This window comes from Neovison vison, chromosome 13, assembly GCF_020171115.1.
Source record: "Neovison vison isolate M4711 chromosome 13, ASM_NN_V1, whole genome shotgun sequence".
Classification (NCBI taxonomy): Eukaryota; Metazoa; Chordata; class Mammalia; order Carnivora; family Mustelidae; genus Neogale; species Neogale vison.
Window position 1 is genome coordinate 33834860 of NC_058103.1, and position 25857 is coordinate 33860716.

At 40.9% G+C, this 25857-nt stretch overlaps 1 protein-coding gene across 1 annotated transcript in view; it reads left to right on the forward strand.

Moving 5' to 3' along the window:
• ATP6V1D (ATPase H+ transporting V1 subunit D) overlaps nucleotides 1-25857 on the forward strand; it is a 31455-nt gene that overhangs the window by 2721 nt on the left and 2877 nt on the right. The window contains exons 2-8 of the mRNA XM_044231318.1: nucleotides 2479-2596; nucleotides 19458-19537; nucleotides 20893-20960; nucleotides 21685-21729; nucleotides 23073-23176; nucleotides 23933-23999; nucleotides 25144-25222. Coding sequence (XP_044087253.1) covers nucleotides 2479-2596; nucleotides 19458-19537; nucleotides 20893-20960; nucleotides 21685-21729; nucleotides 23073-23176; nucleotides 23933-23999; nucleotides 25144-25222 — 561 coding nt within the window. The remainder of the gene's footprint in view (nucleotides 1-2478; nucleotides 2597-19457; nucleotides 19538-20892; nucleotides 20961-21684; nucleotides 21730-23072; nucleotides 23177-23932; nucleotides 24000-25143; nucleotides 25223-25857) is intronic.

Below are 25857 nucleotides of genomic sequence, written 5' to 3' on the forward strand. Positions count from 1 at the left end.
AAAATTGTTATTTGAGAGCACTTAGCTTGCTGATTGAGAGGAAAATAAGGTGCAGGAAGTTAGTGCTTCTGTAAATATTTTCCCCAAGGCTTAGCAGCAGGTATTTTGTCATGTAGTCAGATGTCTTTGATTCAGCCGAAAACAAAGTCATCCTTCTGGCTGAAGGTCAAACATTTTCCCTAAAGCTTAGCAACCCTAAAACTTGAAAGGAGTTGTTTCTTTAAGAGCTGGGTTAGAAAATACTTCAGTGACTTCTGTGTCAGACAGTTCCACCTTACAGTGTTATCCTGTGAGGTGGGGCTGTCTCCCCCTTATGCAGCAGAGAGAACAAAACAAAGTTTAGACTGAAAGCAAAAGAGGCTTGAGGGATTTGCAGTCAGCAAGAGTCTGTCAAATCTAGGTTCTATGACATACTGGCTGTAAGCCTTTGGGCAAGTCATTCGTCAAGTCTCAAGATTTAAAATGTGTCTATTTCACAGAGGTGCTATTATTAGCTAGGAGGAAATTAAAATTAGCTTGGTAAATTCAATTTTATTTTTTCATTATTTATTTATTTATTTTAAAAGATTTTATCTTTATTTCACAGAGAGAGATTACAAGTAGGCAGAGAGGCAGGCAGAGAGAGAGGGAGAGGGGGAAGCAGGCTCCCCATTGAGCAGGGAGCCCGATGTGGGGCTTGATCCCAGAACCCTGGGATCATGAACTGAGCCAAAGGCAGAGGCTTAACCCACTGAGCCACCCAGGTGCCCCGGTAAATTCATCAGTTTTATCAGCCAGCTCATGTTTTTTGCTATATTGAATCTGCAGTACTGGGATTTGACTTAAATTTGATTCAAGTCTTTGAGCTCCAAATTCTGGTCATTAGTGTCAACAAGATAATATGTTAAATGTACACACTGGGGTGGATAGCTCCAGCTAAGGCTGGAAACTGAACCAGCTTCACTTGGTTAGACCTCCAGTGAGATCAGTCAGTGCAAATTCAGCTACTGATAGTAGTTTCAAACAGAACTGTTCATCTGGTGCTGTATAATAGGCAGTGTGACGGGTGGTTGGGATCCAGTGGGCCTAGGTTTGAGCCTTAGTTTGAGTGGTGGGCAAGGAACTGGAATCAGAAATGTGTTTCAGTTGTCGTCCTGTTCCCCACTCCCGCCCAGAGTGGGAGGAAGTGTTTCATTTTTTTAAGCTTCATTTTCAAGATCATGTTTAAGGTTTCTTCCAGCTATAGAATTGTCTCAGTAACCTATCCACTTTGGTAAAAGATTTCAGTAAAATCTAAGAATTTACCCAAAGGTCCATTAATACATGCTATTTTGCAGTTGGTTATAACACCAGTCATATGAAATTATATCCCCTTATACAAATCATCTTAAGTATCTACATTATACAATCTATTGTTAAATCTTTTACCTACTTTAAAAAAAATTATTAAATGTTATCTGGCATATGGCAGCAAGAACAAAATTGTCAATTTCTGCAGTTACTTTCTTGGCTTTGATATTGGGGTTTCTGTTGGGAAAAGACTGGAATAAGAGATAAGACTTCTGTAGTTTGTCACTTTTCAGAAATGGGTGTCATTGGTTCCTTGAGTCATTTGCAAAGTAGTAAAATTATTGGTGGTAGGATTTTGATGAAATGAAAACACTTTAATGCCACACTTTTAATAGAAAAAGTAATTATTCGTTGTGGTATATGTTATAAGAGGTCCTTAAGAATATCAATATAGTGGGAAGTAAATCCATTTTTCCCTTTAGTCCCATTTCCCAAAGGAAACTTACCAGTTTCTGTGACTCTTTTCTAAAAGTATTCTCTGTGTCAATATAAGCATATTTATCCCTTACTTTGCATGTGTAAGAGACTATAATATAGTTTATATTTTTTTTTATCTTTTTCTAATGACTGTTTATCATTCCATTTTATGATGAACTGTGATTTATGGAACATTTAGTGTGTTTCCACCCTTTTGCTATTACACACAAGGCTGGATTTGTCATCCTTAACCTTGCATATACTTTTGTGTACATGTGGGAGTAAGTCTGTAGGATAAATTCTTCACAATGGACTTGTTGGTCCTGAAGGTAAGTGCATTTCAAATTTTGATACTTATTAGTGGACACATTTTTAAAAAATGCTTACTTAATACACTTGTAATGGAAACAGAGACGTTACTTTAATTTGCAAATCAAATATTTTAGCTATGGTGGCATCATAAAATAGGACTCTTGATAAATTTTATTATGATATAGTAAATTAACTTTTCCCAGATATTTGTTAAAGAATATTTCTGTTTTAAATAAATGAACTTAATATTTCTGGAACAAGTCAGTGACATTGAGAAAAATTATAACTTTCATCACAGATGCTATATATTCTTAAAATCATGACATCAAAGAGGAAGGCATAATTTTAATACTATATTGGGGAAGTATTTATATGTTTTTTAAACAGTGGGAATAAATATCTTTAATTTTGTTTATATAGGGCACAGACCATCATGAAGGCTCGATTAAAAGGAGCACAGACAGGTCGAAACCTCCTGAAGAAAAAATCTGATGCCTTAACTCTTCGATTTCGACAGATCCTAAAGAAGATAATAGAGGTAGAATGAACTGTGCTTAGAACAGTTATTTGTTTTAGAGATCTCTAAGAAAATCCACTGTGGCTCTTGGCATTTTAATTTTTGTTTTAATTTTTTTCTTTCAAAAGTAAAAATATCATTATGACTGTAACAAGTTTCAGATCATTTAATATAAAATATGGACTCATTAGTCTTGCCAGCAAAGCCCCTGCCTGCTCCTCTGACCTCATTTGGCGCATTCTCCCTACCATTTTCCTCCAGGACTTTTCATTAGCTGTTTCTTCTGCTTGAAATGTTCTTTCCCAGGACTTAAGATTTGCTCCTCTGGTCATTCTGGTCTCTTCAGAGAGGCCATCCCTGATCACGCAATCTGAAGTGACCATGTATTTACCTCTGTTGCATTTTCTTCTTCTTCTTATTTTTTAAAGATATATGTATTTGAGAGCGAGAAAGAGAGCAAGAGCACAGGGAGGGGCAGAGGAAGAGGGAAAGAGAATCTTAAGCAGATTCCATGCTTAGCAGAGCCAGACGTGGGGATCGATCTCACAAGGGCGAGATCATGACCTGAGGTGAAACCAAGAGTCAGATGCCTAACTAGTTGCACCACTCAGGCACCCCACATTTCCTTATTTTTGTCATAGCAGGTACTACTGCATATTTCCTTGTTTAGTGGTTGCCCCCACTAGAGAGTGTTAGCTCCGTGAAAGCAGGGACTTAATCCTTTCAGTACTTATTTCCTGTGTCTAGAACAGTGCTGGTACATAGTGTGTTTTAATTCAGTACTTTTTAGGTAAATGAAATGCAAATACGGAAATATATTTTAAAAATGAAGATTATTCTCCTCCCTCCCCAACTCCCTTCTCATTTTCCAGAGAAGTTCTCTGTGACACTTTTATTTATTTATTTTTAGTAACAAGCAGCTGTTACGCATTACATAATTCAATTCCTGCCTGTTTCCCCTGGCAGAGTATGGACAGCTTTCTACATCAATACATAGATCTGCCTTTTTCTTGATAACAGCTGCATGGAACTCCATCGAACAGATATGGAATTCTTTTTTTTTTTGATATGGAATTTATTTTTCTGTTGATGAATGTTTTACTGTTTAGTGGGGGAGGGTACTCTTCAGTCCTTACGTGTCTGTGTGAGAGTACTGATAACACGGACTCCATCATTGGCCCTCCATCTTGTTCATGGCTGGACTGTGACCTTCCTTTGGGCTGAGTATTGTGGGCTCCATGAAGGTTGATGTTGGCCCTGACCAGCATGCAGGAAGGCTGACTATCCTGTGACCACCCCACTGGGCCCCTCGCTCTGGGAAATCAGATGGTTATGGGCCCTGCTTGGCGGAGAGCAGCCACTTGGGTGATGTGTCCGCCCCATCCCTCCCTGTCTCTCCCTGTTGGTGAGTTATTCTGAGTAGAAAGGTAAAAACGGTCCCACAGGAGGCTCGAAGTTTTTTTTTGGTCTCAGGGTGCCTTCTGAGTCCGGAGGATACTTGACTGTCCCTCGTGCACCTTCTAAGCACTGGCAAGCCAGCTGGAGATGGTGAAGTGAGTGGTGGGAGTGGAGGGGAAGCCTGAGCTGGCAGGGCCAGGCTTGTGAGTGCGGAGGTGGGGGGGCACCCCAGGGGCTGTTAGAAGGTCTGTCTGAGAGCAGGGAGGTAGCCACTGACCAGCAGTTGCTGCATGGCTGGGCCCATGGTCTGCATGGGGAAGCACGGTGGAGGGGAGTCAGGAGTAGGGTGGGAATCTGAGCAGCAGGGATGAGCGCTTTGGTTTAGGAAAGGGGGTGTGTGAGCCGCCTGTTCCTCCCCTTGGGATGTTGTGTCTGGAGGAATCCAACAGCAGGAGGGTCCCTTGGGAATTAGGGCCTTGGGAGGCTGGAGAAGGGTGAGTGCTGAAGGGAGGACTGAAGGGAGAACTGTGGTGTCTCAGGAGAGTAGGGACCCAGAGGCGTGGGATCCCTGGGGTAGTGACTGATGAGGAGGAGGTGGTGGTAGAGGAGGAGGGGGACTTAAGGCACATCCTCTGGTTGGAACACAGCTCCAGGCCACTTGCTTGCCTGAGGATGAGGAAGGAAAAATTCCACCAGTCAGGAAACGACAGTGAGGGAGTGAGTACTCTGCCCCAGACTTAGTGGAGCAGGCCAGCCGCTTTAGGCAGAGCGGCCGACAGGGGTGCAGGGTGGCGGTGGCAGCTTGGGTGTTGCAGTGGTGGGATTCTGGGGAAGAGGGTATTTGTTGGAGGTTTGGGATGTCCAAAATGGCCCTGCTTGGCGGAGAGCAAGCAACTTTTCTTGAAAGTTAACTTTTAAAATATTAAGTATTAAATTTAAGTATTTGAAAATTGAGCCAGGATAGTGGTTAGAATTTTGATGCTGGAAGTCAGTGCCAGATCACCAACATCTGTCTGCAGCTTGGTCTTTATTTTCACAGATGGGCAGCTGTGGATTCAGATGCGTCTTTATCCTAAAATCTATAGTCCTTTCCATAGGACACAGAACTCGTCTTCCCTACTTTTCCCTGGGTTCTCACGACAACCCGGTAATAAGCCAGCCAGATGTGATCACCACTTTTCACAAGTGAGGCACAGAGCGGGTGATGGGAGTCTGCTCCAGCGAGACCAGAAGGGACTGAGCCAGAGCTGGAACCCACAACAACTTGCATGGCCGTCTCAGCTTCCTTGTGGTTTATCAGCTCTGGTGTTGGAGGCGCTTCTGCCACCATAACCTGGAGCCTCGCTGCAGATGGAGCTCCTTCCCCAAGGACAGGTGTGGGGTGGGGTAGCAGTCAGAGCTGGCAGCTGTGCACTCGTTCTCCTCACGGTTCTGGAGGCTGAAGTCCAAGAGCAGGGCCCCGCAGTCAGCGCTCAGCCTGCCTTGCAACAAGTACATGCCACAGTCTGTCTTGGGACAGTCTTGGTTAACTTGATTGGATAAATTCTAGAGTTAAGATAACTTGGCCTAAAAGGGGCCTGTTCCTTGATCTCCACGGAAGAACCACTAGAAATTCTGTGTGAACTGGGAGTGAAACCTGCCATTTACACTTAGCATTTTAGTGATCTAGACAAAGAATTGCTTTCCTCTGGTATGGAAGGCCTTATATTATTGTCAGCTCTTGTTGGACTTAATATCAGTCCTTGCCCCTGTGGTTAATTGGCGCATTGCTAAGGTAGCTACTATGGTGGTTGACTTAAGTGAGGCCAAAAGAATCTCTCTTAGGGGAAATAGGTTGAAAAATGGGAAAAGCAAAGAATCTTCCCAATGAGAAAATGGCAGAAAGGGGGCCCATCAAGGTCTCACAAACTATAATGGCAAGTCCTAATTTTATACAGGATCCTGAAAGAAAATACAGACAACCCAGTTTGGTCTTGCTAGCATTATGGAAGGCTCGAGAAAACCAGGTGTTTCCCCGGATCTCCTCTGCTAACAGGAATTTCAGTGGTGTATACCCTATACCTCTAGAGACTAGGGGTTAGGCAACAGTAGGGGGGAACTAGAGGCCCCATGTTGAATTAACCATTTATTGCTCTTGCATTAACAGACTGTGCTAACTAATAGACACTGGAGCTGAATGCACACTTTCGGAAACCCTAGAAATTCTGGGGAGAAATAAAGGCTGTTGATGTTTATTTGGAACAAATTATCAAGGTCCTCCAAACTAGTCTGTACCTACAGATTGGCAGGCTTCTTCCCCATTGTTTTCTAGTGTGGCTTTCCCTCGCTTGAGTATCTTAGGCACAGCTCCACAGGTGGATTCAGGTTGCATATCCGAGTAGTGAAACCCGTTGTGGGTCATGCAAAATGGGAGCCTGTAGGGCTGCCAGTTTCTGAAGAGTCATAAACATAAAACAGTATGAGCTACTAGGGAAGGATGACGAGGTTACTACCACCATTAAAGAATTAGAAAAGACAGAGGTCATCAGGCCTGCTCAGTGCCCATTCAGTAGTCGGTTTGGCCTATAGTGAAATCTAATGGGACCTGGCAAATAACAGAAGGTTAAGGGAACTCAGTAAAATTACTCCCGTCTGTCCATGTTCTTGTGGTGCCTAATACAGCCTTATTGTTAGAGGAAATCATGGCATCCATTAAGGCTTATCATCATGTACCAGATTTGTCTAATGCCTTTCCACTATTCATTAGGACATGAATTTTAAGATTAATTTCCTTTACTGTGGAACAGGAGACAATGGACTTTCTAAGGGTACCTCAGTAGTCCCACAGTTTGTCACAGGTTGGTAGGCAGAGATTTGGAAAAATGGATATTGTCAGAGATGACGGTGCTTTATCATTATATAGGTGTAATGTTAAACTGTGATGATTTACCCTCCCTGTCTCCTTGGTTCTCAGGTCTCAAATGTATAAGACCTTATTATCTCAGGTCTCAAATGTGTAAGAACTGAAATGTCTTACACGTTCAGGTGTAAAGTCTCTGAGAGGTAAATACAGACAGGAATCTAAGGGCTGGGTTAATCGGTAAAGTTCCTGGGCATCATCTGGTCAAGTAAGACAAGTGATGCCAGAGACGGTCATTGTAAAATGCAAGCCTTCCCAATCCCTAAAACTGTAGAGGAATTACAGGCTTTTGGTTTATTGGTTTACTGGAGATTTTCTGTTCCCTTTCTAGCAATAGAGCAGATATTAAGACCTTTTAAATGCCTTAGTTAGGAGGGTAAGCTGATGGGATTGGGGTGCAAACCAATAATAGGCTATCTTTTTTTAAAGATTTAATTTATTAGAGAGAGTGCACACGCCTGAATGGGGAGAAGAGGAAGAGCAGAGAGAGATAGTGAAGGAGACTTCCCACTGAGCAGCAAGCCCGAGGTCATGGGACTCCATCCCAGGACCCTGAGATCACAATCTGAGCCAAAGGCCTATGCTTAACTGACTGAGGTGTCCCAATAAGAGGCTGTCTTCAGGGAAAAAAAGGAAGTAAAACGAGTACAGACCTTGGGGGTATTAATGCCAGGTAGGAGTTGTGAATTAGATGTAAATTCATATCTAGAAGGGTTTGGCTGGGGCTTGTGAGATTGACGAAATGGGAAATGGATCTCATTAGGATTCTGGTCTCATTTATGGAGGAGAACAGAAACCAGGTGTAGTCCCATTGAAGAACAACTATTAGCTATATATCTTGTGCTTCAGCAGACAGAGGGACTGAGTGCTGATTTGCCTATGATGGTATGAACCTTTCTGCCAGTGGGAGAATGAATTAAGGATTTGTTCAGCAAATCTAAGTGTGCCTGTGTTCAGGTAAGCACCTTACAGAAGTAACATGCTTACCTGCGGTGCAGGAGTGCTTTTAATACCAACCTGCTGTCTCATGAGCTACACTCATTTTGAGGGCTGGTCACCTAAGTCAGCCCAACCCAACAGCCCAACTTCCAGAAGTTGCTGACATTATGCACCCCCCTCTGGTGGATGCATAGTATACTGGTGGCAGTTGCAGGGGAAACCTGCCTGTATGGCATTCCTCTGCCATCTGGCTGGATTCTGATATACTTTGAAGAAAGAACTTAAACAAAGTAGTCAGTGGGCAGAATTGAGAGTGGTATGGATTGTGTTGACATATGAGCCAATGCTCATTGATTTGGCTACTGACACCTGGGTAGTGTTGTAGGGGTTGAGAGCATGGATGCTTTGATGGCACAAAGAAGGTTGGGGTATATTAAATAGACCTCTGTGAGGAGTAGAACTGTGGGGGAAGGTATTTGGGAAGTGTGCCCTAAGCCTGATGCAGCTCTCCAAGTAAGGCCTGTTTCCCTGCTTCCTCCCCAGCCACACCACCACGCACTGATGAGGCAAATGCTCTGCCCAGGCACATGTTCTGGTGGAGGAGATGCTGACCCTGTCTGATATAGCAGAGTGGGTTCATTGTAGGTCAGTTGTAAATTGGGAAAACAACTGATGTCCCAGAACTACTTGGCAAATAGTAAAAAGGTTATGTTTGCCTTTAAAATATTTGAGTCAAAAAAAAAAAAAATTTGAGTCCACAGGCTGCTGACAAGGACTGTCCCCATTGCCACCTCAGTTGACGGCCATTGTACCATACGCTGGGGTATGTTGGGCAGATTACAAGCCCTGTTTCTTGCTGGCAGGTAGATTACATAGGTCCTTTGCCAGTATTGAAAGGGACAGATATGCACTGATCAGTGTGGACACTTGCACAGGACTTGTACAAACCTTTGCCTGTAAAAGAGCTAATTAGGTTGCAGGTGGAACAGATTAACAGAACCTGAGAGCGTGTACAAACGCCGACTCCTGTAGCGATCAGGGGTCATGTTTTACTGGTCATGACATCCAAGAGTGGGCAGAAGCCTGGGATACATTGTGGTTTTCCCACCTGCCATATAGTCTCACTGCTGCAGGTCTAACTGGAAGGATGACTGGACTAATAGGAAACACATTAAAGATTTTGTCAACAGATGGCTCCCTCAAAGGTTGGTCTCCAAGACTAATGGGCAATTCAACTTTTTAAAGCTGTGCCCATAGGAGGACAGATTTCTGCATACAAACACCTAAGCAGCAACACCCGTGTGGCTCTGGGGTGCCGGTATTGTTGGGAGGTCTGAGACCTACTGGGGGAAGAGGGACTACTTCTGTGATTGCTATAAGACTTCCCATCTGGTAAGGCTCTAGTTCTTTGGAAATTGACTTGGAATACCTCCTCTGGGTGGCTTAGTGTCCTAATCCACTGGGGTCAAGTCCTCACATCCAGTATAATTTTTTAAAAATTACACAATGTATTATTTGCTTCGGGGGTATAGGTCTGTGAATCCTCAGTCTTAACACAATTCACAGCATTCACAGTAGCACATACCCTCCCTGTGTCCATAACCCAGCCACCCCATCCTCTCCCCTCTCCTCCTGTAACCCTCAGTTTCCTGAGATGAAGAGTCTCTTATGGTTTGTCTCCCTCCCTGGTCCCATCTTTTTTCATTTTTTCCCCCTCCCTTCCCCCAACAACTCTCTGCCCTGCCTCTCAAATTCCTCATATCAGGGAGATGGAATGATAATTGTCTTTCTCTGATTGACTTATTTTGCTCAGCAGAATACCCTCTATTTCCATCCACATCATTGCAAATGGCAAGATTTTGGTTTTTTTGATCCTTTGATGGCTGCATAGTATTCCATTGTGTGTGTGTGTGTGTGTGTGTGTGTGTGTGTGTATACACACATATACATACACTATATCTATCTATTTATCTATCTGTCTTTATCCATTCATCTGTTGATGGGCATCTAAGTTCTTTTCATAGTTTGTTGTGGATAATGCTGCTATAAACATTTGTGTGCACGTGCCCCTTCGGATCACTACATTTGTATCTTTAGGATAGAGATACCTAGTTGTGCGATTGCTGGGTCATAGGCTCTATTTTCAACTTTTTGAGGAACCTCCATACTGTTTTCCAGAGTGGCTACACCAGTTGTGTTCCCACCAACAGTGTAGGAGGGTTCCCCTTTCTCTGCATCCTCGCCAACATCTGTCATTTCCTGACTTGTTAATTTAGCCATTCTGACTGGTGTGAGGTGGTATCTCATTGTGGTTTTGATTTGTATTTCCCTGATGCCAAGTGATGTTGAGCTTTTTTTCATGTGTGTTTTGGTCGTTGGATGTCTTCACAGAAATGTCCCTGTTTTCTGCTCATTTCTTGGTTGGATTATTTGTTCTTTGGTTGTTGAGTTTGAGAAGTTCTTCATAGATTTTGGATGCTAGCTCTTATTATGTCATTTGCAGGTATCTTCTCCCATTCTGCCAGTTGCTTTTGGTTTTGTTGACTGTTTTCCTTTGCTGTGCAGAAGCTTTTGATCTTGATGAAGTCCTAATAGTTCATTTTTACCCTCGCTTCACTTGCCTTTGGCGATGTTTCTAGGAAGAAGTTGCTGTGGCTGAGGTGGAAGAGGTTGCTGCTGCCCGTGTTCTCCTCAAGGATTTTGATAGATTCCTGTCTCACTTTGAGGCCTTTTCCATTTGGAGTCTGTTTTTGTGTGTGGTGTAAGGGAATGGTCCAGTTTCATTCTTTTGCATGTGGCTGTCCAATTTTTCCAGCACCATTTGTTGAAGAGACTGTCTTTTTTCCATTAGACATTCTTTCCTGCTTTGTCGAATATTAGTTGACCAGGTCAACTAATCTTGTTGAGTTGAGGGTCCATTTCTGGGCTCTCTATTCTGTTGCACTGATCTATGTGTTTCTTTTAGTGCTGGTACCATTCTTTCTTGATGATGACAGCTTTGTATTAGAGCTTGAAGTCTGAAATTGTGATGCCACCAACTTTGGCTTTCTTTTTCAACGTTCCTCTGACTATTTGGGGTCTTTTCTGGTTCTGTATAAATTTTAGGATTATTTGTTCCATTTCTTTGAAAAAAAAATGGATGGTATTTTGATAGGGATTGCATTAAATGTGTAGATTGCTTTAGGTAGCATAGACATTTTCACAATATTTGTTCTTCCAATCCATGAGCATGGAACATTTTTCCATTTCTTTGTGTCTTCCTCAATTTCTTTCATGAGTACTTTATAGATTTCTGAGTACAGAGACTGCCTCTGGTTAGGTTTATTCCTAGGTATCTTACGGTTTTAGGTGCAATTGTAAATGGGATTGACTCTTTAATTTCTCTTTCTTCTGTCTTGCTATTGGTGTATGGAATACAACTGATACCTGTGCATTGATTTTATATCCTGAAACTTTACTGAATTCCTGAATGAGTTCTGGAAGTTTTGGAATGGAGTCTTTCGGGTTTTCCACATAAAGTATAATATCACCTCAAAGAGTGAGAATTTGACGACTTCTTTGCCGAGTTGGATGCCTTTTCTTTCTTTTTGTTGTCTAATTGCTGAGGCTAGGACTTCTAGTACTATCTTGAATAGCAGTGGTGATAGTGGACAGCCCTGCTGTGTTCCTGACCTTAGGGGAAAAGCTTTCAGTTTTTCCCCATTGAGATTGATATTCACTGTGGGGTTTTCATCGATGGCTTTTATGATACTTAGGTATGTACCTTCTGTCCCTATACTGTGAAGAGTTGGTTGAGAAGGGATGCTGTACTTAGTCAAATGTTTTTTCAGCATCAATGAGAGGATCCTACAGTTCTTGTTCTATCATTTATTAATGTATTGTATCACATCGATTGATTGGTGGATGTTGAACCAACCTTGCAGCCCAGGAATGAATCCCACTAGCTGAATAATATTTGTGGTGAATAATCCTTTGTACTGTTAGATCCTACTGGTTAGTATTTTGATGAGAATTTTTGCATCCATATTCATCAAGGATATTGGTCTATAATTCTCCTTTTTGATGGGGTCTTTGTCTGGTATTGGGATTAAGGTAATGCTGGCCTCATAAAATAACTTTGGAAGTTTTCCTTCTATTTTTTGGAGCAGTTTCAGGAGAATAGATATTAATTTTTCTTTAAATGTTTGGTAGTATTCCCCAGGGAAGCTGTCTGGCCCTGGGCTCTTATTTGTTGGGAGATTTTTGATGACTGCTTCAATCTCCTTACTGGTTATGGGTCTGTTCATTTCTTCTGTTTCTTCCTGGTTCAGTTTTGGTAGTTTATTTGTCTCTAGGAAGGCATCCATTTCTTCCAGTTTGTCAAATTTGCTGGTGTATAGTTGTTCATAATATGTTCTTATAATTGTATTTCTTTGGTGTTAGTTGTGATCTCTCTTCTTTCATTCATGATTTTATTTATTTTGGTGCTTTCTCTTTCCTTTTGGTAAGACTGGGCAGGGGTTTATCAATCTTATTAATTCTTTCAAGGAACCAGCTCCTAGTTTTGTTGATTTGTTCTGTTGTTCTTTGGGTCTGTTTCATTGATTTCTACTCTGATCTTTATTATTTTTCTTTGCTGGGTTTAGGCTTTCTTTGCTGTTCTTTCTCCAGCTCCTTTAGGTGTAGGGTTAGGTTGTGTATTTGAGACCTTTCTTATTTCTTGAGAAAGGCTTGTATTGCTATATATTTTCCTCTTAGGACTGCCTTTGCTTTGTCCCACAGATTTTGAACTGTTGTGTTTTCATTATTTGTTTCCATGAATTTTTTTCAATTCTTCTTTAATTTCCTGGTTGACCCATTCATTCTTTAGAAGGATGTTCTTTAGTCTCCATGTATTTGGGTTCTTTCCAGATTTCCTCTTGTGATTGAGTTCTAGCTTCAGAGCATTGTGGTCTGAAAATATGCAGGGAATGACCCCAATCATTTGATACCAGTTGAGACCTGATTTGTGACCCAGGATGTGATGGAGAATGTTCCATGTGCACTAGAGAAGAATGTGTATTCTGTTGCTTTGGGATGGAATGTTTTGAATATATCTGTGATGTCCATCTGGTCCAGTGTGTCCTTTAAGGCATTTATTTCCTTGTTGATCTTTTGCTTGGATGATTTGTCCATTTAACATTTTGTTAAAGTCCCCTAGTATTATTGTATTCTTGCCGATGTGTTGCTTTGATTTTGTTATTAATTGGTTTATATAGTTGGCTGCTCCCATGTTAGGGGCATAGATATTTAAAATTGTTAGATCTTCTTGTTGGACAGACCCTTTGAATATGATATCGTGTCCTTCATCATCTCTTATTATAGTCTTTGGCTTAAAATCTAATTGATCTGATGTAAGGATTGCCACCCCAGCTTTCTTTTGATGTCCATTAGCAAGGTAAATTGTTTTCCACCCCCTCACTTTAAATCTGGAGGTGTCTTTGGGTCTAAAATGAGTTTCTTGTAGACAGCATATTGATGGGTTTTGTTTTTTTATCCATTCTGATACCCTGTGTCTTTTGATTGGGGCACTTAGCCCATTTACACTCAGGGTAACTATTGAAAGATAAGAATTTAGTGCCATTGTATTGCCTGTAAGGTGACTGTTACTGTATATTGTCTCTGCTCCTTTTTGGTCTGTTACTTTTAGACTCTGTCTTTGCTTCGAGGACCCCTTTCAGTATTTCCTGTAGGGCTGGTTTGGTGTTTGCAAATTTTTCTAGTTTTTGTTTGTCCTGGAAGCTTATATCTCTCCTATTTTCAGTGACAGTCTAGCTGGATATAGTATTCTTGGCTGCATATTTTTCTCATTTAGTGCTTTGAGTATATCATGCCAGTCCTTTCTGGCCTACCAGGTCTCTGTGAATAGGTCTGATGCCAGTGTAATATTTCTACCGTTGTATGTTTATAGACCTCTTGTCCTGAGCTGCTTTTAGGATTTTCTCTTTGTCACTGAACCTTGTAAATTTTACTACTAGTTGAGGGGGTGTGGACCTATTTTTATTGGTTTTTGAGGGGTGTTCTCTATGCCTGCTAGATTTTGATGCTTGTTCCATTTGTCACATTAGGGAAGTTCTCTGCTATAATTTTCCAGTATACCTTCTGCCCCCCTCTTTCTTCTTCTTCTGGGATCCCACTTATTCTAATATTGTTTCATCTTATGGTATCACTTATCTCTCAAATTCTCCCCTTGTGGTCCAGTAGTTGTTTGTCTCTCTTTTGCTCAACTTCATTCTCCATCATTTGGTCTTCTTTATCACTAATTCTCTCTTCTCCCTCATTTATCCTAGCAGTAATACGATCCTCCATTTTTGATTGAACCTCATTAATACTTTTTTTATTTCAACTTGTTTAGATTTTAGTTCTCTTATTTCTCCAGGAAGTGCTTTTATTTCTCCAGAAAGGGATTCTCTAGTATCTTCCATGCTTTTTTTTGAGCCCAGCTAGCACCTTGGTAATTGTCATTCTGAACTCTAGTTCTGATACATTACTAATGTCTGTATTGATTAGGTCCGTAGCCATTGGTACTGCCTTTTGTTCTTTTTTTTTCCCTGAGGTGAGTTTTTCCACCATGTTATTTTATCCAGATAAGAATAGATGAATGAGAGAACAAAATACGAAAAGGGTTGCAACGACCTCAGAAAAATATACACTAACCAAATCAGGAAAGACCTGAAACTGGGGGGAGAAGAAAGAAGGAAAGAGAAGGGGGAAAAAAAAAGAGAGAGAGAGAGACACACACACACACACACACACGTGTGTATATACATATGTATATACATATGTATATACATATACATATATATACATATACATATGTGTGTGTATATATATCCCCTCCCTTTTTTAAAAATACTGGTGAATAGAACAGAGCCACACACTTGATTTTGGATATATTTTGGTCTGTTAGAAGAAACTGCCTCCCAAAATTTTGAAAGAAAGAAAAACTTACATGTATACAAAAATAAGGGTAAACACGATGAAGGAATGGAATATGACTGTAAAGATGAAAATTTAAAAAGATTCTAAAAAAGGAATTGATAATATAAGAAGTTGGTTAAAAAAAGAAAAAGAAGGGGCGCCTGGGTGCCTCAGTGGGTTAAACCTCTGCCTTTGGCTCCGGTTGTGGTCTCAGGGTCCTGGGATCAAGCCCCATATTGGGCTCTCTGCTAGGCGGGGAGCCTGCTTCCCCTTCTCTCTCTGCCTGCCTCTGCCTACTTGCAATCTCTCTCTCTCTGTGTCAAATAAATAAATAAAATCTTTTAAAAAAAAAAAAAAAGAGAGAAAAGAATGTGATCAGGCTGAGACTAGAACAAAGCCATGTGCTAGATTTAGGATATTTTGATCTATTAAAAGTAACTGTATCCCAAAATTTTAAAAAAGAAAAACCTACATGTATACAAAAAATAAGGTCAAATACAATGAAGGGGTAGAATATAACAATGAAAAATTTAAAAGATTGTTTTAAAAATGTATTGATAAGAGAAAATAGTTAAACGTTAAAATAGGAAACAGGAAAAGTTTTAAAAAATAGAATAAGAAAAAATAAAATATAAAAAACGTAACTTTGAAGGACTAAAGATTAATCATGGGGAAAAAGCCATGAATTCTGTGTGCTGTATTCTTCTAGCTCTGGAGTTCCTCAGTTCTCATTGATTAGTGAACTTGGTCTTGGCTGGATGTTCTTGGTGATCTTCGGGGGAGGGGCCTGTTGTACTAATTTTCAAATGTCACTGCTGGAGGCAGAATTGTATTGCCCTTGCCAGGGCCCAGGCTAAGTAATCTGCTAGGTTTTGCTCTCGGGACCTTTTGTTCCCTGAACACTTTCTGTACTGCTTTGGAGGATGGGAATGAAAATGGCAGCCTCCCAGTCTCTGGCCAGGAGGAGCTGAGAGCTCAGGGCCCCCACTCCTCAGTACACCCCCAGAGAAAAGCAGTCAATCCCTCCCTTATCCCTGGTCTCTGACCGCACTCTGTGCTCACTCAGCCTGTGACCCAGCGTTTCCATCTCTGGCACACGGCCCCATTTGGAGTCTCTAAACACAGCAGATTCCTGCTGCATGCTCCTGTGCTGCTCCTTCTGGAGGTGTAAGGAGGGGAGTCACCCCAGATCTGCCGCTTGTGGGGTCCCTACTTGAAGAGCAGGGGCCCAACTCTGCCTTGGATCACGGTTTAAGGTAACCCTGAGCTGAGAGCCCCTCCTTGGCTCCATCTCTGCAGCTGGCTTCCCTGCTCCAATACCTGGGAGCTCTGCCACCCTCAGGCACCCCAGGTCTTTTTGTGACCCCACAGGTCCTGAGACCACACTGTTCCCACAAGGGCTCCCCCCCCCCCCCATTTAGCCTCTGGAGTGACATCCCTCAGTGGAGCAGATTTCTGAAAGTTCTGATTTTGTGCTCTACTGCTTGCTGGGATCCGCCCCTCCCCACCGCGGTCTCTCTTTCTGTGTATCGCCTTGGATTCACTTCTCTGGACATCCTACCTTCCAGAAAGTGGTTGATTTTTTGTTCCTAGAATTGCTGGTCTTCTTCTCTTTGATCTCTTAAGTTTGTAGGTGTTCAGAATGATAACTAACTAGCTGAACTCTTGGGACCGGATGATATTTAAGTCTCCTGCTCTTCTGCCCTCTTGCTTCTCCCTGTCACATCCAGTATTCTTAACCCTTCATTATATATTGGGTCAGGGCCCAGCACATGCAAAGAGTTGTATGTTGATTGTTGATGTAGGATTGTTAGCGAGGTTGCATATATACAACACAGTCATATCTGATGATATGAAGGAGCAAAATAAATGGTTTCATCTCCTGGGGAAAATACCAAAGTCAGGGAGGATATTAGCTCATGGGGACTAAACCACTACCCTGTTTTTGCTAACTGAAGATTTGCCATATCTGTTGCTGGTAAAACATTTCTTACTGCCCATAATCCTGCATTGTTAATGTTTCTGTTGTGTCTGGAAACATCTTGTCATAGGCCACACTTACACTGAAGTTACAATCGCTCCAACAGGCTGAGTCTGTGCAAAGGTCCTCTTTACAGGGTTGTTGGGGAACCACAGTTCTAAGTATTTTCTCTGGTTTTATAAGTATATTAATATTGTGGTATAGGGCTGCAAGTCACCTCCCAGTACCTGGCTGTATGGTCCTTGTGAAAGAATGGCAGGTAAAGATTATACAGGCCATAAAGATGTGAGGGGTAGAGTGTAGGAGTGCTGACAACCCTGACTCCCATTTAGGTCCTCCGTCTTGGTCATGCCGCAGTGACTTCCCTTGGGGCTGTGTGTTCCAGGCCCCTTGGAGGTTAATGTTATCCCTGACTGAAATATGGGGAGGGTTGTTCTCATCTTCCTAAGTGGTGCAGAAAGCGTGCCTCTCGAGGCAACTAGTAGAGATGGCAGGTGCACAGAGGGTACCACTTTAGGCAGTTATCCTGTGACCGCCCCACCAAACCCCCTCGCTCTATAAAAGTGGTTATGGTCCATACGTGGAAGAGAGCAGAGGAGGGGGGAGGTTAGCTATGTAGCTGCCTGGATCGTTTGTTGTCTTCCCTGTCCCTCCCTGTCGGGAAGTTACCTGGAATAAAACTCTGTAAATGGTATGGAGTGTCTTGCATTGTTTTTCTGTCTCAGAGTGCCTTCTCCCTCTAGAGGATACTTCACTGTCCCTCCTCCACCTCACTATGTGTGCTAGCATTTCTGTGGGAAGTCTTAGAATCTTTAGAATCCATCATTTGCATTTTTTAAAAAGTTCTTTTAAAAAATTAATTTGAGAGAACATGAGCCAGGAGTGAGGGGTTTGAGGGAGAGAAGCAGACTCCCCACTGAGCAGAGACCTGATGCGGGGCTCGATCCCAGGACCCTGAGATAATGACCTGAGCCAAAGGCAGATGCTAAACCAGCTGAGCCACCTGGGTGCCCCTATTCATTTAAATTTTTCATGGATATTGCCAAATTATTCTCCAAGTTGTTAGACAAATTCGCATTCCTACCAATGATTAGCGAGACCTGTTCTCTCAGATTCTTCCTAACTGGGTATTAATTTTTTTTCTTTGTTGCCTATCTATTGGGCTAAAAGTGGTATCTTTTATTTTTATTCTTTTTTTTTTTTAAAAGATTTTATTCATTTTTTAGAGAGAGAGAGAGAGATCACAAGTAGGCAGAGAGGCGGGCAGAGAGAGAGGAGGAAGCAGGTTCCCCGCTGAGCAGAGAGCCCGATGCAGGGCTCGATCCCAGAACCCCGGGATCATGACCCGAGCCAAAGGCAAGGGCTTTAACCCACTGAGCCACCCAGGCGCCCCAATTTTTATTCTTTAAAAAAGTTTTTTTTTATTATTTCAGAGAGGGAGCAAGTGAGCCAAGGGAGGGGTAGAGGGAGAGAGAGAATCTCAAGCAGACTCCATGCTGAGCATGGAGCTTGATGCAGTACTTGATCCCACAACCCTGAGAGCATGACCTGAGCCAAAATCAAGAGTTGTATACTTAACAGCCTGAGTCACCCATGTGCCCCTAAAATTAGTATCTTTTAATTTGCACTACTTTTGATTGTAGGTTGAGCATTTTTTCATGTTTACAGGTAATTTGATTTTCTTGGTGAATTTCTTTTATTTATCTTTCTGTAGAAGTTCTACAAATATTCTGTGTAAAATGCTAATAATATTTCTCTCTAGCCTTTTTAAAAAAATACTTGGTCAAATCTGTTAAGTCTTTTTTTTTTTTTAATACGGCTTTTGCGTTATAAATAATTCTTAGAAAGGCCTAAAAAAGATTAAGAAAATATTCTATGTTTTATAGTTTTTTTTTTTTTTTTTTTTTTAAACTTTAAGAATTTCTGAAGTGTGTGATGTAAGGAGGTAGGGACAAGCTCGTTTTGTAAGTGGGCGGCCAGGTGCATGGTCTCTTCATGTTACTAAATTTCCGTAGAGACCTGTGACTTTTTCTGAACTCTTTTATAGTTCATTGATTTATTTTGTCCCTGTATTGGATGTATTTTCTTATTTTTAAATACTTGGCAACTCTGCCCATTTGCCCTTTTTTTCTTTCAAAAAGATTGTTGGTTTTTTTTCAAACTTTAAATAGTCCAGGATTATATTAGAATCACTATTAAGATTTTCTCTGCACAGGGTCACCTGGGTAGCTCAGCTGGTTGAGTGTCTGCCTTGGGCTCAGATCATGGTCCTGGGGTTGTGGGATTGGGCCCTGCATCGGGCTCCCTGCTTGGCGGGAAGCCTGCTTCTCCCTCTCCCACTCCCCCTGCTTGTGTTCCCTCTGTCAAATAAATAAATCTTTAAAAAAATTTTTTTTTCTGCACGTCAGTGAATTTGAGAGATTAATTTGAGCACATTAATATGGGCCCATTCAGGAATAAGATGGGTCCTTCAGCGAAGATAGTTTTCTATTTCTTGATGTCTTTATTCTGATGTTTTAATTATAGAACACATGGTATTGTACTATTAGTGACCATAACCAAAACTGTTCAAGCACAATTGGGTATTTTTGTTATCAAGTCAGTATTTTAGACACACACCTTGGTATCAAATACTGGTTATTAAAGGAATATGATTTTATTGGTTTTTTTTTTTTTATCCTTGTAAGAAACGTGGTTGAATTATTTCTTGGTTTATGCTTTTCCAGACTAAAATGTTGATGGGTGAAGTGATGAGAGAAGCTGCCTTCTCACTTGCTGAGGCCAAGTTCACAGCAGGGGACTTCAGGTAAGAAGACTTAATGGGGTGTTTTGAAAAATCACAGTGCTTTCATGTTCATAATTTCCCTTAAAAGCTACTCTTAAAAAACATCTAAGCATTAAAGATAAATGATGGTGTTAGAAGTGTTCTTTATTATTACTCTGTGACCCTAACACCAATGTCTTTATTATCACCCACTTCTGTCTGGTACAGAGTTGTAGGCACAGGATACTTGACATTCTGTAGGCCGTTTTCATTTAACATTGTATCATAAACATCCTTATTTTCACATAGCTGTATAGCCTTTCTCTAGTTGTGCTTAATTTATTAGCTCTTTCTCCTAATGGTGAACTTTCGGGTTGATTTTCAGATTGGGGAATATTAGAAAAGATGCCATGAACATTTTCATGCATAGATATTTTAGTTGCTGTAGCAGTATTTCCTTAGGATAAGTTTGAGAATGGAATTGGTTTAAAGGGCATGAATTCTAAGGCTTTTGTCCTGTCAGCGTATGCTTTATATACAAAGCCTGTAAAATGGTTTAGTTTTTGCTTTCCAAGGGGGTTTTGCCAGTTGTGTGGTTCTCCCCAAATTAGCTTGTGTGATAAACCAGGCAAATGTTCTTTCTCATCCTTTAAATTCACTGCCTTCCTGAGGTCAAATGGCTATTTGGGGACAGAGGTGGAATTCGTTTTCCGGGTTTTTTTATTTTAGTTGTCTTTACCCAGTGGCGCACTGTCTCCATTCCCGGTCTGTGTTATTCAGGAGCCTTTGCTGGCAGGTCTGACAGCCTCAGGGGCATATGTCCTCTTGGAGAGATGGATTTTGATTTTTGTCGGTGTTGGTAGAAGAGCCGCTTGCATTGACTTTTCTGGCGGAGGGAGGGACTCAGTAGTATGTAAGTGGTGTGTGAATGCATTCGAGGGTGGTTATGGTGAAAACAGTTTATTTTAGTAAGAACAGATTGGGGAGTCTGACAAAACCGGGTGGGAGTTACGTTCTAGGGTAAGGGGATCGAAGTCCTACTAAGCCAAATCTAGAAGTTTGGATAGCAAACCTAGAAGGAAGGAGTTGTCTCTAAATTACATTACCTGAATAAAAATCCTTAATGTCATACCTGTGGCACCACATGCCTAACTGAAAACTCAAGCAATCCGTGTACTTGAAGATCGTTCTTTCTTGCTTTCTTATGGTCATGTTTTGAGTGTTGTTCATCCTTTGCTCTCTGAGACCCTACTCTGGTAGCAGTGATTTTTTGCTGGAAAGACAGTTACCAAACATACTTGTGCCATCTCACCCTGTTGAAACTACCTGATGGGTCCCTGTAGTTTTATTTCTTACTCTAAAATCTCAACAATCAAGGCCTTTTCTTTTTCCCGCAGCACCACAGTTATCCAGAATGTTAATAAAGCCCAAGTGAAGATCCGAGCTAAGAAAGATAACGTAGCAGGTAATTTTTCAATGCTTTAGAATCCTTCGGAAGAAAAGATGACATTTAAAAAATGAACCTGTTTATACAGCAAGATCTTCATGTCCTAATTAATCTCTTCTACTTAGAACAAGTTGAATTGCTTTACATGTTAGAATCTTTGTAACTGGCGGTTGCCGGAGGATGGGGGGGTGGGGGAAATGGGGATAAAGTGAGTTATACACGGTGAATGCATTCTAGAGATTGGCTGTACAGTGTAGTGCCTATAGTTAACAATGCAGTGTTGTGTATTTTAAAACTTAGGGTAGATCTTGTGTTGAGTATTAACACACACACACACACACAAACACACACACAAACAAGAAAAGGGACACAGATCTTTTGGAGGTGGTAAGTTTATTACCTTGATTGTGGTGATGGTATCATAGGTGTATACATATTTCTAATTTCATCAAAATCTGTACATTAAATATGTGCATTTTTTTCACATTTTACATATACCTCAAAACTGAAAGGAAAGAAAACTGTAACAATTTGAGCTCTTATTACTCAGGATACTTTGATTATTAAATAGGAGTGAACACTTAGGGTACCAGTTTCCTAAATTCATTGAAACCAGTTAAGTTCCAGACAGTCTCTTGACTTTTGAGTATTTGCTGAAAAAGAAACACCACAAACAATGGTGATTAAGAAACAGTACTTCAAGGACATGTTTGTGAACCTACATGTTTCTGTGTTTTAACAGGTGTTACTTTGCCAGTGTTTGAACATTACCATGAAGGAACTGATAGTAAGTGTGACACTTTGGTAGTATGTCTCTGGGTTCTCCAGATTCCTCTTCAAAGGAATCTTTTTCTGCAAAATGGGTGCTGGAATAGACTTTCTTAGAGTTTAGTGGTTCCAGTGTTAGCATCCTCTTATGGTACACTTGGGGTAGGAGTTAACAAAAGTAGGAGTTATGGCAGAGAGTGATAAAACATTATAAAGTCCTAAAATACTGGATTTCAACCTAGAAATACATAAACATACAGTCATTTGCCATTAAAAAAAATCAAGGCTGTGGCCTTTGAGTATGAATCCGCTAGTTAGACTTCTGTGTTGTCTTTCTGCATAAACTATACCCATAATGCATTGTTTATAATTTCCAGTTTGAGTTTCTTTAAAGTAAAATAAGGTCTCTCTGTGATGCAGTCTGAATGCTAAATCTCCTAGATTTTATAGCTCATTCTCAATTTTTAAAAATTGTTTTAGCATTTCCTAATTTGGCAGCATTTTTGGGGTAGTAACACATTATTGAGTCTTTCCAGAGTAATCAAGTTCTTTTCATAGAGACAGTTTTTGGCCCTCCTCTCGCACTGGTGCACATAGAGTGTTCAGGGTAGTCCCAGTGAAGAAGTGGATCGAGCTGGAGAGTCACCTGTTACCGGCGTGGCACTGTGCTGTGGGTGTGAGGCAGGGGGGCCAGTGTGATAAAGTGAAGGTTGGTTAAAAGCTTCTCCTGTAGTTCTATTTAGAATAGTTTGCTCGGGAAGAAAAACACATTCACTGTTACTCCTAACTCGATAGAACAAACTGATGGCCGCGGGGCAGGGGCGGGGGTGACTTAGGCGGTGGAGGGTAAGGAGTGCTCTTGTGATAAGCACCAGGCACTGCGCGGAAGTATCGAATCACTATATTGAACACCTGAAACTAATATTACACTGTATTTTAACTGTATTTTCAATAAAAACATAAATGCTGAAAATCTCACATCAGAAAAAACAAACATATTGACTGTTCAGCATGGCCTGGGGAGTGGGTTGGGTATGTCACGTTGCATTAAACGGGGTCAGTGAATTTGTTTCTCCTTGTGTGGTATTAGTCTGACTTTTTTTTTTAAAGATTATTTATTTATTTATTTGAGAGAGAGAGAGAGAGAGAGATCACTAGTAGGCAGAGAGAGGGGAAACAAGCTCCCTGTTGAGCAGAGAGCCTGATGTGGGGCTCGATCCCAGGACCCTGAGATCATGACCTGAGCCAAAGGTAGAGGCTTAACCTAGTCAGCCACCAGGTGCCCTAGTCTGACTTCTTTTGGGGAAATTTATGGGGAAGATTATTCCGTCATGACAAATGTTGTCTGACTGGTTCTTTCAGGTTACGAGCTGACTGGTTTAGCCAGAGGTGGGGAACAGTTGGCTAAATTAAAGAGGAATTATGCCAAAGCAGTGGAATTACTGGTGGAACTAGCTTCACTGCAGGTGAGTAGCAAAAGAGCCAGAGCTCTGGGTCTAGTCCGATATCTGAGAGTCCTTTGGGGAGGACTCAGGGCTTGAATCAGAGCATCCTGCACTTCGTGCTTTAGGCTGTTTTCATGATTTTATGGGAGACAAGCCCAGAGATGTTTTGATTTCTGAAAGGGTGGCTTCCACACCATTGTCCCTACCGATGACGAACAAAACGCGTGTGCCTTGGTAGAGCTTCACTCTTTGGTGGGTGAGAACAGCAACAGTCAATACTAGATTTAAATGTAAACACAACGTGGTTGATGCTTGAAAGCTATTTTCCCCTGCTTTGTGGCCACTTAGTGTGTGTGTGTGTGTGTGTGTGTATGTATATAATAGAGCCTGATTCCTTCCCGTTGCCATTTTTATAACTTTAGGCAAATCTGAAGTAAACAGATTGCCTTAAAATTGAATGTTTTAAACAGTTTTAAATGTTTAAAATTGAATGTTTAAAATTTAAAATTAAAATTTAAGATTTAAATTTTAAAATTGAATGTTTAAAATTTAAATTTTTAAATTTATATTTAATTGTTAAATTGTTAAATTTAAATGTTTAAATTGAGTGTTTTAAACAGTAATAGACTGGAAGTCATGTTAACTCTTTGGGAATCGTTGAAAAGTAGTCTTGGTTTCCACATGTTCTCTACAGGTGCAATCTGCGTAAAGCCAAGTGAACAGGATATGATTAGGAAAACTTCATGCTTAAATTGCTAATTTGTCCTCTTATTTTAGACTTCCTTTGTTACTTTGGATGAAGCCATTAAGATCACCAACAGGCGGGTAAATGCCATTGAACATGGTGAGTGTAAGCTGCTGTGAGGCTTTCTTTGTTCATTCGCTTGTCCGTAGCTCCACATTTGCGTGGGAACCAGGCACTGATCACACGGTGACAAGCCCCTGCCGCATCCGCAGCGGGCTGGGCTGTGGGGTCAGCACAAGGAGGTGTTAGTTGTAAGCGCTTTAAGAGAGTTGTGTGACTCCTCCCAAATCCATATACATAAGGAAATGCTAAGTTAAAAATTCTGAAGTGTTCATTCATTTCTGGTTATGAATAAAGGATGAAACTATTTTTCAAAAGGCCTAGTGTGTTCTTTAGCTCTTTCCAGTGATTCAGTAATCTTTTTGAACACAGTGCATGCTTAACTTTAAATCCCTTTCCTGTAGGCCTTATGTCCTGCTCTTCTCCTTGATTCCTAAACATTGTCCCATTTGGTGCATTTATTTCCCATCTCTTTCATCATTCTGTCACAGTGCTTAGTGTCGGCACAATACTTCCATTCAAGAAACTCTGTTTTCATTAAAGAAACATTCAATTTTAAGGTAAGAAAGGAACAGATTTTGAACAGCAAAGAAGTTATTTTGCACTCTCAGTGTTAAATAAGAGGAAGTTACCTTATTTTTAAAATTTCCACGCACATTTCCTGACCAGTTGCTGGTGCCAGGCCTTGTAAATGGAACCTCAAGCAAAACAGAGCGGATAAGGTGATAGCTTCAGCTCTCAGTGAGTTCACATTTTAGAAGCAGAGGCAAATTCTCTGTGAAGCACCTTATGACACACCCAAAACTCAACTTAGTTCATGCTCTCTGCTTGATGATCTACTTTTTAACAGGGCTTGCAATTATATTTAAATTAACATCTGTGGTTCAGTGTTGTATATTCATATAAATTCAGTATATTCAATGTTGTGTATATTGTGGTCCATAGAATTGTGTTGTGTGTATTGTGTATGTTACCTGTCCATAGGAAGGACACTAGCAGGGCATATACCAAAATACAGTCGTTATTTTAGGATGGTTGGATTATACTTAATTTTTTTGTTTTTGTTTTCTGCATTAAATGTACGTTAATTTTACAATTAGAAAAAGTAACTGTTATACAGATGAACATTGGCAACTTGAAAAAAGGTCTGAAGTTCTCACATATATATTTTTTTTAACCCTAGTCATCATTCCCCGGATTGAACGTACCCTTGCTTATATCATCACAGAGCTGGATGAGAGGGAGCGAGAAGAGTTCTATAGGTTTGTTGGAATTGGCAGTTATGGATAATTTCTTGTTTTTCTTACTCTAAAGCCTCAAGTTGCTCAGAGACTGTTGGCTTATGTTCTTTAGAATTAACACAGCCTGTATTTCATTCTGATAAATGCAAAGCAAGAGACATAGTATTGGCAAAGGTTCTGGAGACTAATCTGTGCCAAGTTTTGCACATACTTAAAATACAGCATCTCCAAGAAGTTAGGCCCTTAGGGGAAACCATTCATAGACTTGATTATTCTTTAAAATGAAATAATAATTTAGATCGGGTGTCTCCCTTATAAAAAGAAACTAGAATTAATCAATCAACAAATATGTATTGCATGGTGAACATGTCCCAGGAGAAAGTATAAGGTACTTGGGGGCATGATGTAATAGTATAAATCATACCTTTGGAGAATTAGCACAGTACTCCGAGAAATGAGGCATATACATAAATTGGTTATGAACAATTAGAGTTGGAAGGGATGATGACACTAAAGCGGTAGTACAGAGGTCAGTGTGCCAGGTTCAGAGATGGTGGGAGACAGGTGAAGACCTGTATTCAGGGAAGATGTGGCCATCTATGATTTAAAATCGTGAGTAGCATCTATGATTTATAATCTTAATTATGAAAGGTTAT